The 19523-nt window shown below is 39.8% G+C and overlaps 1 protein-coding gene across 1 annotated transcript in view; it reads right to left on the bottom strand.

The window, feature by feature from the left end:
- Nucleotides 1-19523, bottom strand: part of DOK6 (docking protein 6) — a 380026-nt gene that overhangs the window by 61119 nt on the left and 299384 nt on the right. Inside the window, exon 7 of the mRNA XM_059409807.1 lies at nucleotides 13573-13690. Within this exon, the coding sequence (XP_059265790.1) occupies nucleotides 13573-13690 (118 nt within the window). The remainder of the gene's footprint in view (nucleotides 1-13572; nucleotides 13691-19523) is intronic.

Genomic DNA, 19523 nt, shown 5'->3' with positions numbered 1-19523 from the left:
ACATACTAAGGAGCCACCTGGGTGGCTCAGTCAGTTAAGCATCTGCCTTCAGCTCAGGTCATGATCCCAAGGTCCTGGGATGGAGCCCCCCATCTAGCTCTCTGCTCAGCAGAGCCTGCTTCTCCCTCTCCCTGTCACTCCCCCTGCTTGTGTTCTCTCTCTTTCTGTGTCGAACAAATAAATAAAATTTTTTTAAAAAAGTATACATACTAAAAACTTAACTATTAAGAGAATATATGTAATTTCAAATAAGTAGATGGGGGAAGAGTAAAAATAACTGTAACTAATAGTAGCTAAAATAAAGAAGGGAAAATAAACAGTATTAAATAAATAGTAAATAAATAATATTATAATAAATAGTAAATAATAGTATTTTAAGTGAAAAAACATAATATGTAGAATCAAAATAAAGATGACTGAATTTTCCTGTTGTAAAAGAACAAAAACATTAAGTTTTAAAAATCCAGCCTGTTTTGATCATAAAACATCTATAATGACACAGAAATGCTGACAGTAAATGGAAGATAAGGCAAACCAGAGTTTGGATAGAGAGCTGCATTGCATTTGACAATTATAAAAGAGAATGATCCAGAAGGAAGATGTGATACCCCAAAGCTTTGATGAAACATTCCTTTGGGAAATGTTGAGATTATACACATGTAAAACTAGAATGATGGCTTTCAGCCAACAGCTGCCATCACTGTGGGCCCCTTCATCATCTGGTCCTGCTCACTCGCCATTGCCCACGGGCGCCATTTTTTCTGTGCCCTACCCACTCCAGATATAGTCTTCCTTCTAATATACTTCTGCCTGATGACACTGTCTACGCCTACAATTTCCTTCTCAGAGTTTTACAGGCTCACCTGTTTTTGACATTTGAACCTGAATCCAAATATCACTTCTTAAAGGAAATTTAATGGCCAGTTCACTTTCTTTGTCATGATTCTGATAAACCTTCTCTGTAATGCTCATCAGTGTCTGAATTTAACCTGCTTATTATTTTCTTTACTTGGTTATTATCGGCGTACTTTCATAATGCGTGTCTTATTTCTCTTCTTCATCTTTGTGTTCCCCACTACATAGAAAGAGCATGTAAAAGCAACGTGATGCGTAATTGTTGAATACATGAACACATTAATATCTTTGCAGAATGGGCTGGGGGTTTGTATTTCTCATGGGACTGGAGGTATATTAGGGATGGAAAACACATCTGTATTATTCTCTGTAAGTTAGATACATCCCCTAAGACTACGTAAGGCTAATGTTGATGGAAAAAAAAAAGTATATAAATTCCACTTCTGGAAATGTTATTGTAATCAAAGATTATGTACAAATGTGTTTACTGTAGCATTGTTTAGTATAGTAAAAAGCACATAATGTACATACCGAACAAGAGGCAAATGGTTAAATAAATTAAGGTTTTGCAATGGAATATTATATAGTCCTTAAATGTCACTTAATTAGACTTTGTTCTTAATATATAACTTAAAATGTAACAAATGACTTCAGATGCAGTATGATCTTAATTTTACACATTTATATGAATTTTATCTCAATTTCTATTTTTATCTATATCATTGTACTTCTAAAAGGTTAACAATATATGGTAGAATTAGAGGTGATTTTTAACTTTGTATCCATGTATTTCTTCATGTCTTGAGTTTTTTAAATGAAGAGGTATTCATTTTGCGATAAAAATTTTTGAATGTTAATTTCAGTTAAATGTCAAGTATTCATTCTTTGGAATTTTGCCAGGTTTTCAGAAATAATCCAAAAAATCATGTTTCATTGGAAGACACAAAAATTGTTTATTTAAGGGAAATGAAGCTTGATTAAGAAGCATTTACAGTTCCGTGGTGGAAACCACATGAACTAACACCACAACATGGCGACTGCACTGATGGCTGAAGAAAGAGAAGGAAATACTCAGGAGGGAGGAAAGGGCATGAAATAAAAGGGATTTGCAACTGGGAAAGGGATTTTGAAATCTCCAAAACAAGACATTTCTGAAGAAATTGGAATTGAGGGAGACACAATTGGACTTGCTGTAAAACAGTTAGAAAGCTTGAAAAGCAATAATGAAAAGTAATAGCAACTCTCATGAGTTAAACTAACGAATTTGCATGAACCATGTGCTTTAATTGTTCCACAAAAGAAGCAAGGCTGTCATGTGAAATTTTTAAAAGCAGTGCCCAAGCCATTTTGAACTTGACTTTGAATACTGTGGATTTTCCACCATTGGCTTGATGGCTTCCATCTGGGTTGTCTCATTTAAAGCACATTTGAGAATAGCTGTTGTCTGCTTTCAGAGGAATAGTTCTTATAAACCTTGATTATGGTTCAAAGAGAACGTAACTGGGCAGAAGGTTAGAATTTTCAAATGTTTCATTCTACCTCTTCTTCAACTTTTTTCCCCTGGGTCAGTTACAGAAGTTTCCTATCCTGGTGGCCCTCTAAGTAGAAAAAAAAGACTCTGTGTGTTTGACGTCGAGATTACTGCCTATGTTCTCCTCTAGGATTCTGATGGATTCCTGTCTCACGTTGAGGTTTTTTATCCATTTTGAGTTTATCTTTGTGTACAGTGTAAGAGAATGGTCGAGTTTCACTCTTCTACATATAGCTGTCCAGTTTTCCCAGCACCATTTATTGAAGAGACTTTTTTCCACTGTATATTTTTTCCTGTTTTGTCAAAGATTATTTGACCATAGAGTTGAGGGTCCATATCTGGGCTCTCTACTCTGTTCCACTGGTCTATTTGTCTGTTTTTATGCCAGTACCATGCTGCCTTGGTGATCACAGCTTTGTAGCAAAGCTTGAAATCAGGTAACATGATGCCTCCAGTTTTATTTTTGTTTTTCAACATTTCCGTAGAGATTCAGGGTGTCTTCTGATTCCATACACATTTTTGGATTTTATGCTCCAGCTCTTTGAAGAATACTGGTGGAATTTTGATCGGAATGGCATTAAAAGTATAGATTGCTCTAGGCAGTATAGACATTTTAACAATATTTATTCTCCCAATCCAAGAGCATGGAATGGTCTTCCATCTTTTTGTGTCTTCTCCAATATCTTTCATGAGTGTTCTGTAGTTTCTCGAGTATAGATCCTTTACCCGTTTGGTTAGGTTTATTTCCAGGTATCTTATGGCTCTTGGTGCTATAGTAAATGGAATAGATTATCTAATTTCCCTTTCTGTATTTTCATTGTTAGTGTATAAGAAAGCCAGTGATTTCTGTACATTGACTTTGTATCCCGCCACGCTACTGCACTGCTGTATGAGTTCTAGTAGTTTGGGGGTGGAGTCTTTTGGGTTTTCCATATAAAGAATCATGTCATCTGAGGAAGAGAGAGTTTGACTTCTTCATTGCCAATTTGGATACCTTTTATTTCTCTTTGTTGTCTGATTGCTGTTGCATATCAGCCACAGCAACTTCTTTCAAGATATGTCTCCAAAGGCAAAGGAAACAAAAGCGAAAACAAACTTTTGGGACTTCATCAAAACCAAAAGCTTCTGCACAGCAAAGGAAACCATCAAGAAAACAAAGAGGCAACCCACGGAATGGGAGGAGATATTTGCAAATGACAGTACAGACAAAAGGTTGATATCCAGGATCTATAAAGAACTCCTCAAACTCAACACACACAAAACAGATAATCATATCAAAAAATGGGCAGAAGATATGAACAGACACTTCTCCAATGAAGACATACAAATGGCTATCAGACACATGAAAAAATGTTCATCATCACTAGCCCTCAGGGAGATTCAAATTAAAACCACATTGAGATATCACCTTATACCAGTTAGAATGGCCAAAATTAGCAAGACAGGAAACAACATGTGTTGGAGGGTTGTGGAGAAAGGGGAACCCTCTTACACTGTTGGTGGGAATGCAAATTGGTGCAGCCTTTTTGGAGAACAGTGTGGAGATTCCTTAAGAAATTAAAAATAGAGCTTCCCTATGACCCTGCAATTGCACAACTGGGTATTTACCTCAAAGTTACAGATGTAGTGAAAAGAAGGGCCATCTGTACCCCAATGTTTATAGCAGCAATGGCCATGGTCGCCAAACTGTGGAAAGAACCAAGATGCCCTTCAACGGACGAATGGATAAGGAAGATGTGGTCCATATACACTATGGAGTATGATGCCTCCATCAGAAAGGATGAATACCCAACTTTTGTAGCAACAGGGACGGGACTGGAAGAGATTATGCTGAGTGAAATAAGTCAAGCAGAGAGAGTCAATTATTATATGGTTTCGCTTATTTATGGAGCATAACAAATAGCATGGAGGACATGGGGAGTTAGAGAGGAGGAGGGAGTTGAGGGAAATTGGAAGGGGAAGTGAACCATGAGAGACTATGGACTCTGAAAAACAATCTGAGGGTGTTGAAGTGGCGGGGGGGTGGGAGGTTGGGGAAACCAGGTGGTGGGTATTAGAGAGGGCACGGATTGCATGGAGCACTGGGTGTGGTGCAAAAATAATGAATACTGTTATGCTAAAAAAAGAAAGACTGTGTGTTTTGATATTACTACTTTTGGCCCTTAGGCAAGTAATTTTTGCGTATTCATATTAATGATTTATATAATTGAGAGAGAGCGTGTGCACACAGGCAGAGGGGAAGAGGCAGAGGGAGAGGGCAAATTCCTTATTTGTAAAACGAAACAATAGTATTCCAGACAGTTCTTGGGAAGATCATCAATTATGACAGGGTATAAAGTGCTTGATAAGTGAATGGACAATGATTCTGCCTTTTCTTCATCTATAAAAACGGAATCCATAACAATCTAGCTTCTCAAGAGTGTGGCTTATATGAGGTTATATATGTGAAATTATGTGGCATCATATCTTGTTGGTAGCAGATTTTGCAATAAAATATCCCTCTCCTTCCTATAAAGAATTTTCAGACATGGTCCTCGCTTGTGTCTTGGAACATGCACATCTCTGTTGACCCCAGTGAGGAAGTTTCCCCCTGCACATTTGTTGAATGGAAGATTACTTGTGGTTAAACACTGGCAGGTGCCTGTGAATTACCCAGCGAAGGAGGATGTCTCTGAGTTCTGGATTCTTAGTGTCTCACTGACTTCAGAAGGTTGGAGTCAATCCTTGAGCCCAGGAAACAGGGAGCAGATTATGAATGAATAGCATATGGTGATTTTCACTTGTACATTCTTCAGTTTATATGATGTGCCCTAATGAGGCTATAGCAGGAATGTAGAGGCGTGCTGGAAAAGAAAATGGATTGTACTCTAGGATTTCCTTCATTTGTTTGTTTGGAAAAAATGTGTGTGTGTGTGTGTGTGTGTGTGTGTGTGTGTGTGTACATTTAAAAACTATACTATATTTTACTACCAAAAACTCAGACAATTTCAAAATATTTTACAAGTGAACTCATGAATGATAAACTGTTCTCCAAGAGAAGTGTCCACTGATCAGGATGGTACTAATTACAGGTACAGATACAAGCACAGGGCGTTCTAAGCCATCGCTTTTGAGCACAGACAGAATTCGACAATGGGTACCACAGGGCCCCAGGCCATGGCTATCCCTTGACGGTACACCAGAGAAGCCACTTGCCAAATTCATCTGGAAGAATGGAATTTTCTGATGAGCAAAAGGACTTGAAGAACAATTTCTGTCACAGAGTTCTGCTATCAGTAAGAAAACTTGTTGTTTTTTTGAAGTCATGTATCTTTTACCTTTGAGCATATGTTAAAGACATATCACTTAAAGTTTAGCATTGCACTTCTCCTTCTTGTATTAGAATAGTGTTACAAAAATAAAGGGAAGGTTCTAAACTCCTTACTGATCCAATATAATGGAGCAATGGCAACCAATAATTTCTAAAAACACTCCAAAACTATACTCTTCTTCCTGTGTTAAATACGTATGAACACATATGCACATGGCTTCCATTCTTAACATAAATTTCTCTTATATAAACTTATATAGCCAAGATCCTAGATTTTACATATCAGATGTTTCAAGTTTGTAACAGCAAACTTTCAATCCCTGTCCGTTATTTGTAGGGCAGTATGGTAAGTCCTAGAACTTCATTGATGGACAGGATTAAATCTACGTGAACTCTGCAATTTATTCCCTGGCAGGTGTCATTTCAGTGATGCTGATTTCTGATGTTGCTTGTCTTTTCTTATCCTCCAGTCATTATCAGGTCTAGGATGCTGTATTCTCTGTTTGGCAGACACAGGACAATAAAAAAATCCAGGCAAAATACAATTATTAAGCCTATAACCAGGGATAGGGTATTTGTTGAAGGGCCAGATATAGCTGAAGGGAAAAACAAAACAGGAAACAGGTCAGGGAGAAAGATATAATTGAACATTTTCCCTGTAGGTTCTTCTATGTATTTTATAATTTGTGATGTGTACCCTAATAGGTACAATTATGTATACACAACAGCAATGAGCCATATGGTTCTGTGTGTGTGTGTGTGTGCAAACACCTGTGTATGTGGGTACACGTGTGTGCACATGCATTTACACACATGACAAAGGCAGCTAAGCTTCAGCCATGGCTGTATTAACCTTTCCCTGAATTAATATTTTGTACTAGATTTATTTCCTACTGAATAAAAGGGAGTATGTATTTTTTCCATCATAGTTTGATTAATACTGAACTTAATATATTACTTACTATATATTTTTTAGAAAGTGGGTGGGGGGAAGCTTGAGGGAAAAAAAAATCAAGTATAGAGACCAGGTTTCAGGTTTAATTCAAATTTCAATTTCAGGTTTGAATTAGAGAGCGTGAAACAATTTATTTTAATAAACCACTCACAGATTACACTAATCCTGTATAACATCTGGTAAGTCTTGAGTCTTTTACCTTTATCTATCTCTATCTACTCCTTTTACATACCTGGTAAACAGTGATTAAATGGCTGACTTGTTATATTTTACACCGTGCAGCGTCTCTAGATTTTGTGTTGTGCTATGTCAGGAGAACCTAATTAACAATCTAAATCTTGCCTTTCACCTTTAGTCCAGCCAGAAAATGCATCCCAAGACAGAATAAATTGAGTGGCTCAAGCAAAACCAGTCTACCTTAGTGCAGGAAGAAAGAAATTTCTCAGAAAGCCTTGTCTCCAGTCAGGGCAGGCTGATTAGCAAGAACAAATCTTGGGGGGCAGGTGGTGGATGGGTGAGGTTGGGGGCACTGCCTCTGCACTATGCTGAATAAAGTCCTTCCAGGAATTTGCAATTCCTTGGCCTGAAAAACAGGGTCTAATTCTCCTTGGGCTACCTGGACTGAGCCTTGTAAGGCCTGGGGGAAGGGGTGCATGGGTCTGGGGCATAAATGTCTTGTTTAAACTCACTGAGGGGAAGAAAACAAATAGCTGAAGACTTAAGCCTGAAATTTTTTTTTTTTTTAACTTAAGGTTAGGTTTAGAGTTAGATTTAGTTTTTCTAGAACTGTAAAAGCTAGAATCCGTTTCTTAGAGCTAGACTTTTATAAAGTCTTTAGAACAAAACAAAATTCTTAAGGTGTAGTAGAAACTCTGTAATAATTTTAAAGTAAATAATAGAATAAATTGGAATAGGAGAGCATACTTCCCTTTGTCAGAGAAAAACATCTTAGTGGAAATTGAATTGCCTTCAATAGATTGACAATGGTTAATAATTAGTGAATCTTTACACCCAGTATGGATGATCTCATTTAAATGCCATGATAGGAACTCAGCCTCATTTTAGACATGAAGAAAATGAGGTTTAGAAAGATGAGTAAATGACCCAAAGCCATCCAACTCAGCAGTGGTAAGTTGATATTCAAACTCAGGTTTATTTAACTCCCCAAAGCAATATTTTAACAGACGGCCCTTCTTCTCAACAATGGCGCCCTACGTTTGGCTGAGCCAGGAGATAAAGATCGTCTGGAGTTGCTACCTCACAAGGAAAGGAAGAAGAGGGTTTATGAACAAATACGTGGTGGTATTAAAGTCAGACAAAAACATCGGGGAGTGTGGCAAAGGCAGTGGTTAGGGAGGACTGTGGATGTAACGAACATTTCACAGTGAGGACATTCGGAGCATTTCTATGATGTCTATTTTGGGGAGCAATCAATTCATTTACCTTCAAAAACAGATATCCAGGAAGGCATCTGCTGCCCTCTCCTTACCCTTCTAAAGGAAGGACATGCAGTAACTGCTCATAAAGAAGGTTTACTAGAAGCGTTGACTCTGGCAAATGGCCCACTTGTTGGGGGTTGTGACCACAGGGCCACCAGTAGGCTGGGGCTCACGGAGGACATGCGAGGCCTCTGTCCACTACCGCTGGTGCTGACTGACTCGCCTCCAGCCCACGGTCAAACACTGAACCAACACAGGCTCCTTTTTCCTTTTATCGGTGCAATTTTCTCTTTTCCTTTTTCTTTCACTTGTTATACAAGGATTTTATTAGCTTTGCAATTCGGAAAACATCATATGATGAAAATTTAAACAGAAGGGCTCGATTTAAGCGATTTACACACAGCGTGAACTTGAAACCGAACGGGCAGGAAAGGACAGAGGGTCATAGTTGAGCGAAGAGTGAGTAAATCCTCTGATTTACCTCCCTAATCTATGTCAGAATTCTATTTACTGTTTTCTGAAGGTTATCTCTAATTCTAATTGCCTGTTTGCATCCTGTCCTTCAGAGAAATTGGAGCCGCTGATGCCCTCTCGGCAAGTGAAAATGCCTCCCGTGGAATCAGGCGCGCGCTGTGCTGACACGGCGGTCGCAGCTTCATTACAGAGGTAGAGAGGGCAGAGGGGGCAGGCGATTCGGAGCTGGCGTGTGCATATTAATCAGTGCTCACCAAAAGGTACCACTTTCACAAGCGGCCCCCCACCCCCCCATCGTCCTTGATTCAAACAGTGAGGTTGTTCAAGCTCAAAACCCAGTCGCAGTATATCCCATATAATTTTGCGTAAAAACACGTGATGCAATGTATCAGGCCAAATGTAAGGACAGCACGTGGTCTCAAAGCCCCTTTTCTGCCCACCTTCTCATCCCCCCTTCATGTCAGTGGAACTGGTGGATGATCTTCTCTGGAGGGAAAGCAGACTGTAGACAGAGGCAGAAACCCAGCTCTTGGGTTATGGGGATGGGGCCAAGCCTCTCATGGCACCTCCCGTATTTGCCGAATGCAGACCAGCAGGAGCAAGCATCTGCGGAGTCAAGGCAGTCCCCGAGCAAGAAGCAGACAAGCTGAAGCGCGTGCAAGGGGAAGGCGGGGCCCTGGACGGGCTGTGTGTGGGACCGAGCATGAGGACTCCTTCCGCAGGACAGGTGAGAATTTTCCTCAGGGAAGAGAAGAGCTAGTCCATCCTTTCTAATGCATTTTTAAATTCATTTTTGCATTCATTTAACAAAGACTCGGTGAGTGCCTGCTGTGAGCCTGGGACCATCGGTGGTTTTTACTAGATTGAGTTGTCATTTTCAGTAAGTGCTTTGCCATCTTCTCAAATTCCGATTTAAAGACTCTGCCACACAATCTGTCATACAGTTATGAGAACGGTGATTACAAGTCAAGGTGATGACCTTCCAAAGGAAGGAAAACTCTAACCAACACCCTCTCACCTGTTTTGTTGTTGTTGTTGTTCTGAATGTTCCTTGTATTCTCAACACATCTGCTGAAGGCCTTAGAACCAAAATCACAATTCTAGCAATATTAAAGAAGTGGCACTTATCTTTGAGTCAAGAGTTCAAAATCATGTTTCCTTCTCTTGAACTGAATGGTTTCCCCATGTCTAGACATAGCATCTCTACAGTGTGTTGTGATGCAAACATTTTTCATAAACGTGTTAAACAGAGAAATAGAAGCAACGTTACTTTCTAATACAAACTAATCATCCTTATTATCTGGCAAAAACTGGGAACAGGAAGTCTTTACTCACACCTTCTGTAAGAAGAGGTGTCTTGCTTCAATCTCTTAGAAGCCCCTTACAGTGGGGATTTTCCATAGTAGCTGCCTAGTCCTTAGCTAACTTGCTCTTGTTAAGGCGAATTATTCTTTTCTTTAGTCTTTTGACTCCAGAGAGCTGGAGTACAAGACAGAAACCAGAAAAACTTACACTTTCAGAGCATCATTCTGGAGTAGCATGGAGAGATTTAGCAGATTACATTGCACTTCTTTTCCAAACATTAAAGTAATGCAGGATGTCAATTTTATTTTATTTTATTTATTTTATTTTATTTAGATGTCAGTATGGATACGTTGGTCTCTTAGAGAGTATCTTGTTCCTATAGTTAGAGAATGGAGGACAATAATGAATCCACTAAAACTGAGCAAGTACAGTTTTGAGGGCGACAGGCAATCAAAGGTAGAGGTACGTCATAATGTGGAATAGATTTGTTTTCACACCATGAATATTTTCTCAGTTCTAGTACATGTGCTGCTTCTTAATGAATCCCAATCTATGAAGCTTTAGATAGAGAAAGCTTTTCCCCCTTTATCTTCTGAACGAAAGCCCGCTGAATTTAATTCATATTGATCTCACCTTCACAGCTAGAATGTAGAAAATATGATGAAAAATTCTGAAGATACATTTTTATTCCTCAGTGCTACCTACACTTTACTTGACGATGTAACACCCAGCATTGCCTGATTTCTCCTTTGACTCTGGAAAATCAGACTATGTACTTCTTTAGCTTTCTGCAATTTCTTGCATTATAAAGTAACTCAAGATGGGAGGCATCGAATGTAGTTTCTTGGGGAAAAAAAGTGTAGATATATATGAAGAAAAGGTGCTAAGTTTCACCTTTTCCGTTCTTATTTCCTGTTTTGGTAGTTTTATCCTGTCCTGATTCCATGGAGGCAAAGCCTGTGTCAATTACACACCAATAACCAACCCCCCTCCCCCCAAACCCCAAAACCAACTACGGACAAAAGACTCTTGTCCTCTATTTACTTTGATAGCCTCAAGAGAACGAAAGGAGAGTAAAATGTATCAGATTTGCCAAAGCATCACTAACAAGTTTACATCTGTATCTATCCATATATAATCGACTTACCGATGATCTAGCTATCCATCTAGATGTTTATCTCTCTCTCTCTCTGTGATATAAACATAAAATGAGGGGTAGGTAAAATGGCAAAAAGTATTGCTCTGAGAAGCATACAGTATAAAAATAAAGCCATAGTAGAGTAAAATACAATTTACATCAAATACATTCTATATTTATTGGACTTGTAGTCACTGCATATTTCTTTGTTACGCACATACACAAAACATATTTAGTTGCTGCATATTTCTTTGTTACACACACACACAAAAACAATAAACAACCCAGGAAGAATGTGTATTGAGACCTTACATGCAAACTGCTCATCATAACGGAAAGAGCATGTAAATCCTTACCTTTGCTGGAAATTAATATCAGTGAGATAGATCCTAGAGTGTCCAGTTATTGATTTTATGGTATTGTAAGTCAGCACTGTCCCCCTTCAAGTCTTCATCAATGTTTTGAGAAATTTAAACAAGTTCTGACATTTTATGCTGGATGTGTACAAAATTATTTCTGATGTTGTATATCAGTCTAAATGTCAGCTCTCTGTTCAGAGAATAGGTTTCCACATGTTACCATGAAAACAACAATCTTTCATTTGCTGGAATTACAGACCAAAGTCTTGTCAGAACCAAAGTTATCACAACATTGATTCTAACCTTTTGAACTTATTTATATTAATATCTGACTGTCATTTGCTTAGAAATTTGCTCATTTGTATTTCCTCATGAAAATGCTCCATGGTTTTATTTTTACTTGATTAAACATCAATATTGTTAAAAACAAGACAATGCTTTTAATGTAAGGTTATTTTTGACTCAATACGGAGTCACTTAGGCTAAGCCCCTTAATGCCCACCGGAAACTTAACACGTAACTTCCTTACAATTTCAGCTCTCCAAGAGAAAGAACTTTAGACCAGTCAGTGGGAACTACCCGGTCAGTACTAGTGAGGTCATCTGTCCGACAGACTCTTGATAGCCCCTAAACGGAAGTGACCTTGCTATACCCAATCTATTCTTGGCCAGTATAACTTCCTTATCACTGCCCCCTCTGCCAATAAAAGTCTTTCATTATACATAGCTCCTAAGATCTCCTATCTGCTGGAGGGCATGCTGTTCACTCACCATCGTTGAATTAAGCCAATATGATAGGTAAAATTTACTCAGTTGAATCTGGTTTTTTAACAATCATTTCATATATAGGTTTATGTTTGAATAAAAATAACCTTACATTATTTCTAATCTTAAAATGATGACTCGGGCCATTCTAGAAGGTGGTTGCCGTCATTTGTAGAAGGAAGCAAAAGCGAGGTATGTGTCTCTTCTATCTGATCCACAAAACTGTCAGGAGGCCTCTCAAATCCTATACTCCCTAGCCTAGGAAGGATTTTCTCATGCAAAGCAACAACACGAAAAGGTAGTAACTACCCATAAGAGGGTTCATTTAAAATATAAAATGTAATTGTCATCTACAAATGACTAAAACTGTTCTGACTGTTCTTCCCTGCAGAATGTGTCTTTAATCATTAATTCCCACGGACCAAATTCCATTAGTCTAGGTTTGAAATCCTGGCAAATACTGCTTTAAAAATATACCCCTGCGGTCTCCTTGTCATCAAAACATTTTGTTGTTTTTGTTGAAACACTTTGTGTTAATATGAGCAAGAGTTAAAGCATGACTGGAAGGCATTCTGAGTGCCTACTGTGCTGAACGTCATACCAGTCAATCCTTTACCAGATACGTATCGGGGCCCATTACACTCAAATCTATTGTGCTCAGAAAATTTTTGTTGGATGAATGTGTTTTGTTAGCCTTATTTTTCCAAGGCCCCACTTCCTTGGGTCTTGGTCGGCTGTTAGTCAATTGCTTGCTGCTGAATAGTTTATCTGAAGGATAAGGTTATTCATTTTAAGACAATAGGGAAGGATAAGAGGGAAAAAATGCCAAAGCTGGGGTTTGTGCTGCTCTTGATGAAATACTTGCTATCTATTAATTTGATTCATCTGGTAAACCATTCCCGTTTTAGTTGATTAAACCATTTATCGTTAGGAAAAATACAGAAGCCAAGTTTTCACACTTGTCTCCTGCCTCGTGCCCTCCAGCATTATTCCTATGCCAAGATTTTGGCTAAACCTTAAGACTTCTGTGAATAGGTTTATGTAGCATTTTATCACAGAGTCTGAAATTGGCCTCCTGAACTGATATCTGATCCTATTAAGAAAAAAGGATGCTAAGACAGAAATCCTTTATAAAACGGCATGAAACAGACCCCAGTACCAGCTTCTTGTAGCTTCTGGTAATAGGTTTCATATAAAGTTCTAGTCAAGTTTCTCTGCCAAATAGGGTCCTCAGCCCTTGGTGACTTTTGGAAACATTTCTACCTTGAGTCTATGAAATGATAGCTTTAGAAAAGCCACTGTAAACCTCAGAGCTCCCACTGTGGCCGGTGACAGCTGATGAATGAAAATGGAGGAAAGGCAAGCCAAGCAACTTGCATGACTCCTGGCCCACCTGTAGGAGGCTAATGGAGGCGCCGCTTTACTATTTTCAAGCTACTTGCCTTGCAAGCTGTAGATTTCTCCAACACTGTTCTGACGAGTGATGTGATGCCAGTACGCACTACGAGGGAGAGATATCGATTTCGATAACGTCATTGGCTCAGTCAAGCTTGTCTGAAGCTAAAAGAAAAAGGAGATGTGTCAGGCTTTATGTAAAATACTGCACTGAAATCTGCTCTCTTAGAAGCTGAGGGTTGGGGCGCCTGCGTGTCTCTGTCGGTTAAATGTCTGCCTTCAGCTCAGGTCACGATCCCTGGGTCCTGGGATCCAGCCCTGGGACAAGCTCTCTGCTCAGCGGGGAGCCTGCTTCTCCCTCTCCTTCTGCTTTCCCCTCCTCTCCTGCTCTCTCTCCCTCAAGTAAATAAATAAAATCTTTAAAAAAGCTAAAAGAAGTTGAGGGTTAAATGATATATGACAGAATCTGTTAAAGATACCTGCCTAATTTGCTGCTTAACTTTTTTTTTTTAAAGTGAAATTAGGACTTGAAACATGAACACTTGTAGAGGATTTAGTTTCATTCATTAATTTAGAAGGAACAAAAAAGATGGTACAATTGATTCCAAGGAGAATTCAAAGGGCATACAGCCAGTCAGGAATGCTGGTAATTAGCCAGAACAATAACCAGTTGTACCCACCAGACAAATACATTTGCATTTCTATGTACAAGAATCATTTGCTTTACTATCAGCTTTCTGCAGTTTACTGAATTATAAAATAACTCCGACTGGAGGTGCAAGCCCTTCCAGAAATACTCCCCAGGGGCCTCCAACACAGGCACCACTAATCCTTTTTCCCCATTCCAGTGTCCTACAATTTTTCCGGACACCACCTCCCTCCCTTACCTAGATCTTTTCTCAAATGGATCTTTTCCTGTGCTCCTGCCATAGGAACTTTTACATATTAAAACATGTTTTTTCCTGAGAAGCTCTGTGGTGAGAGTGTGACATATGTTCTTACTGGAAACAGAAATTTCAACATTAGCCCCAGAGATCAACACAATGTCACTCAGGTGCTCAAGCTTATGATTAGTTCAAAGAGAACAGTACTTTACAAGGCATTTTCAAGAGAGAAATGTATTTTTATTGATTCACACCAGGTTTTAAAAAAACAACCAGAAATAATTTTCTGTGGTCTAAGTCCACTTTCTCTGATGCAGTCTGAGCAAATGCTCACTCTGACGGGCGACGGGCACTCCTCTAATCAATAAAATTCCCTCCTTATTTAATACCTGACACTCGGCAGAAGTGGGAGAGGGAAAGATCGTATCTGTCAAGCCTAACCTTAGACACCGGGACGCTCCCTGTGGTCTGCCCTTTCCCACGGCATGCCCGGCCTTTGAGACTTGCCATCCTCTGCGTCCAGTGTGGACAACCTTCCTCCAAGACGCTGTCAGAAAATCCCGATAAACTGTCACAGGCATATAAAGCTAAGAATTTTTTACATTTTAATGGAAGATGAAGCCAAAGGGTGTGAACATATTTACTTGATTTCACATTTTTAGCAGTGAGGCATCTCCAGATCGGCTATGTCTTGCCAAAAATGTGCCCTACTCAGTGAATTTAACAGTCTGGTCCTATTGGAGGTATTTTTTAAAAAAGATGGCTGCAAGGAGAAAATATTGTAACCAACTTTTATATTTTTCAAAATTTGGTGTATTTCGAAGTTTTCCTTCTTATTGGGAAAATAGATGTATTAACCATACCAACATCCATCCCATGGTTTGTATGTAGGGGGTCTGGGGGAGAAGTCAAATTTCTGGGTTACAATAGGGCAGCGCTTTCCAGAATATTTGAGGTGCTTGTTAACCATATACACTTCTGGTTTTACCCCAGACCTAATAGTTGGGGCAATCTCTGTGGGCGGGACTATGTGTTGATGAAGTAACCACAGACACACCGGATTTCCATGACTGGACAGGATAGAAGCAAGGCTCAGTTTACAAAATTATCACCGGGACAAAGGGCCTTTCACTTTGAAAGCCAGTTTTTCATTTGAGGTAGTAACTGAATTCAACACACAACATCTTTTCATTACTGTGAGCAATGTCCATTAACAAACACAAATTTATCCATAAAACAAACCTCCTATTTATCTGATTTCTGTCTACCCTTTATTTTTTCCTACTACATTGCAAATTTATTTATTAACATACAGTGTCATCAGTGGTTAATTCTTCTTCCCCAAATTACTTTGCCTTCTGGTTTTTTTTTTTTTTTTTCATTCTGGGACACACATTTCTTCCCAAACAGTCAGTCTTAAGCATCATGGAAACACAGTACACCTATTTTTTTTTTTCTGGAAATAAATAAGGTGAAAATTTCTTCCATAACAATTTCATCTGAATTGCCCTTTATTGTTCCTTTGCCTCGTGTCTCTATTTCTTGGTCTTCAGGGTTTTCAGGTAAGAGAAGGTTAACCTTCTATTTCTTCCCTTGTTTCTTCAGTACCTTTTTATTCTATGTCAATATTTAATTCAGAAAAGTGAGAATTCTGTATTTGAAAACGAGAATGTTCATATTCTCCCGATCTCTGTTCAAGGTACAAGTCTTGTCCACCATATCTCAGATGTTCAAGTCTTCCTCTGCACATCGGAGAATTCATTCCTCAGTCATTGTTCAGAACCAGGCATCGAGTCTGCTCATGACCATCAGGCCCTTCGGCTCCATGTCTTCCAATGGAGTCGAGTCATCGGGAGCACAAAATATGCGTTACTTTTGTGGAGGATTCAGGATGCCTGCATTCAAACACAGGGTGTCTGGGCTCCTGCCTCTTAAATCTGGGCCGACTGATCATTGCTTTGATGAATCACACAAATAGACAGAACATCATGTCTGTTTTGGTTTTGCCTTCAACCTCTACAGCAGACTCTTCTTTCCCTCCGCCTGTCTTGAGTTACTGTGTAAGTCTACTTGGGAGCCCTCCATGGTTGGAGGAAGCCCAAGTTCACTGTGTGTGTGGGCCATGCGGTTCGAGGTTTGAACCCTGCTTAGAAAGTCCAGCGGTTCTCATTTAACAGCTGGGAAATCAGAACCTCCCAAATTCTGGGATTTGCTGAAGGTAAATTTCCAACAAAACATTCCTCTTGGTTTTTGAGTGCACTGCCCTTCGGACTGTGATGTTGATCTCTCTTGGGAAAAATGAGTTTCCACTCCACCAGGCTACAATAGCAAAAATACAGCTCTGTACTGTGAAAGCACCTACCCTGCCAAGAAAAAGCAGGGAGGTCCTGAAATCTGGTGTAATTTTTGTCAAGGTACTGCCCACCAACACCTTTTCCTGCTTTTACCGAAATAATTATCCAGGTTACCTTATTGCCTTTTCCAACTTTCCTTCATTGTTTTGAGACTCTGCTTCCTTCTGTGAGAATCACTAATGCTAATTTGTGTTCGCCTACATAAATTCATCTGTGTATTAACAAAAAAAACCTGCTAACCAATTCATTTTGCTTTTGCTCTGTATCTCTCCATTTATTGAAAATTTAAAGTCATATCTGCACTAAAGACACAGATCTCAACAACTGGGAGAGGAAAAAGTTAGCATTTCTGAGTCATTCGCTATGTGCCTGGCAATGTGCAAACTGGTTTCATAGGTTGTTCTATCTGATATCCATATAAATTGTCAATAATGACGCCATTTGAACTTTGTAGACAAGGAAAATGAGACTCAGAGGGATAATGTAATTTGTTCATGGTGACGCAGGCAGTGAGTGATGTCTCTGCGGCAATCAAGACCATGATGTTGATGAGAAAGAAGAATTCTTTCCCCTACATTTCAAGGTCTTCTAGCTGGACTAAAAATTAAAATTTACCTGAGACAGTTTCACAGAGAAAAAAAACCCCAAAGTTTTATTATGTGTGCAACGGAGGCCCAAGAATGAAATTGAAACCCAAGGTGGGAAGTTCTTATACTTTTAGACAAAGAAACAATAAATCTGTGAGGAACTGACAGGACAAAGAAAACTTAACTTTGGGGGCTTCCATTAATAAGGAACTCTAAACAGAATTTGGGCAATGGTAATCAATTAGTGAAAAGTAACACGGCGGGCTGACACAGGCTTCTCAGCTCTGAGTTCCCCATCTCTGGCGTAAGAAGGTCTGCCTGTCTCCTGGAACAGGGAAGGTGCTTTTCACGTGGGAGATCTTTTTCCTGCTTTCAGGGGGACAGAGGAGGGTATGTGCAATGCTATTTTGAAAGTATGTGCGATGCTATTTTTAAAGTAACTTTAATTCAAAATAACCAATAAGCCAAAGTGGCACATTTGGGGGCAGACTGCCTTTAGTTCCTACAGTGTCACTTCCTCTTTACCATAGTTCACTGTAAAATCAAGCCCTGGACCCCTCTTCTCCAGGGAGCAGATATGAGGAGAATTGCACCAACTGGATCAGTTCAAGCAGACCAACGCAGAACTGCACACAACGCTCCCCTATGCTGAGAGGAGAGGGTCCAGTGGGTGCTCCCAGTCCTGGAGTTGCCACTCACACACGTGTGCACGCACGTACACATGCCAGCTCGGCTGTCTGCACATCTTTTAGCAAACCCCAACTCTATTGCTGCCTTGTCTTAGGCAACACACTTATGTTTGTTTGTTTGTTTGTTTTTTTAAGACTCAATTTTTCTTTATCTCTAAATTGGCCTTCATATAATCCACCTCAAGTGTTGTTATAAATATTTCACAAGATGATGCTTTTAGAGGGAAGAGCACAGTGTTTGTCCCATCTGAAGTGCTTGGTAGAAACTGCAGGCTTCCTGTTGCTACTACTACCCGGGAGAGGCCACCGACATGAGGGCCATCTGTGTGTACATGGGGTCAAGACACGGAAATGGGCCCACACCGCGCTTTCGAAGGAATCGTGATGGAGACAGTCAGCTTCTTAGATCTAAGCCTAAGAGCGTAATAGAAGTACAAACCCCAAGAAACATGAATATGAGGAACGGACGGTCAGTATGGGCAGGTGGGAGAGGCAGGACCCCGGTGGGAGGCGGTGAGCGATGATGGTAGCAGGCTGTGGTGTGTGTGCGTCCGGGCACACACCTAACACAAGTCAGGAGAGGCCGCTCTCAGCTTTTCCGGTGTGATGAAGAGTTAGAGATGTGAGTGGGTAAGTCGGCACATTTGCTGGCATGTCCGAGACAAGAGGGACTGGGTAGGGAAATCCGCTGTGGAGAAGCAACCCTCAAATACCCAAGTGGTCAGGGGACATGCGGAGGTACCACGTGGGAAGTGTGTCAGAAGTAAAACAAACAAAAACAAAAACAACACAAAAACAAAACAAGTCACGCTGCCTCATAAGGAAGTGGTGAAAACAAGCCCAGTGCCGGTGGAGAACATTTAGTTTATCTGTTCTTGGAAAAGAGCTCATGAAACTTGAAAACTGTATAGAAATAGAAACCCCAGAGACCTTTAGGCAGCCAAGCTCGGCACTGTTTGGATTTATTCAAACAGTCCTCTGAAGTTTGAAGGTTTGCGGGCAATTGGTTTTTCACAGACTTGACTTAATTTTCAATAGGGGACAGCTCACACTTAATCTTCCATTTTATTCAAGATAAATGAAAAGGAATTAGAAGATACCTTGGTGAGTTGGTACAAGACTAACAAACACTACATCGTTTACAGAGTCATTTAATGGAAGTTGCTAGATGTCATTTAGTGTTGAACTTTGGAGAGGATTATTCTCTTTAAACTTGAACTAAAGTGGAAATTATCATTATCTGTTTTAAACTATGTATTGACCACAATACTTTCATGGAGTGTAAAAAAGCTGAGCTTTAGAACATATCAGAAATCATTACAAACATAGGCATCAAGAGTTTGAACACCGTTCTTATCTGTCATCAGTAATGCCTTTAAGAATATGTATATTCTTGGGCGCCTGGGTGGCTCAGTGGGTTAAGCCGCTGCCTTCGGCTCAGGTCATGATCTCAGGGTCCTGGGATCGAGTCCCGCATTGGGCTC

The sequence above is a fragment of the Mustela nigripes genome, chromosome 8 (assembly GCF_022355385.1).
Source record: "Mustela nigripes isolate SB6536 chromosome 8, MUSNIG.SB6536, whole genome shotgun sequence".
NCBI classification, from domain to species: domain Eukaryota; kingdom Metazoa; phylum Chordata; class Mammalia; order Carnivora; family Mustelidae; genus Mustela; species Mustela nigripes.
Note: the sequence above shows the minus strand (reverse complement) of the source record. Positions and strands in the feature narration are given on the sequence as shown.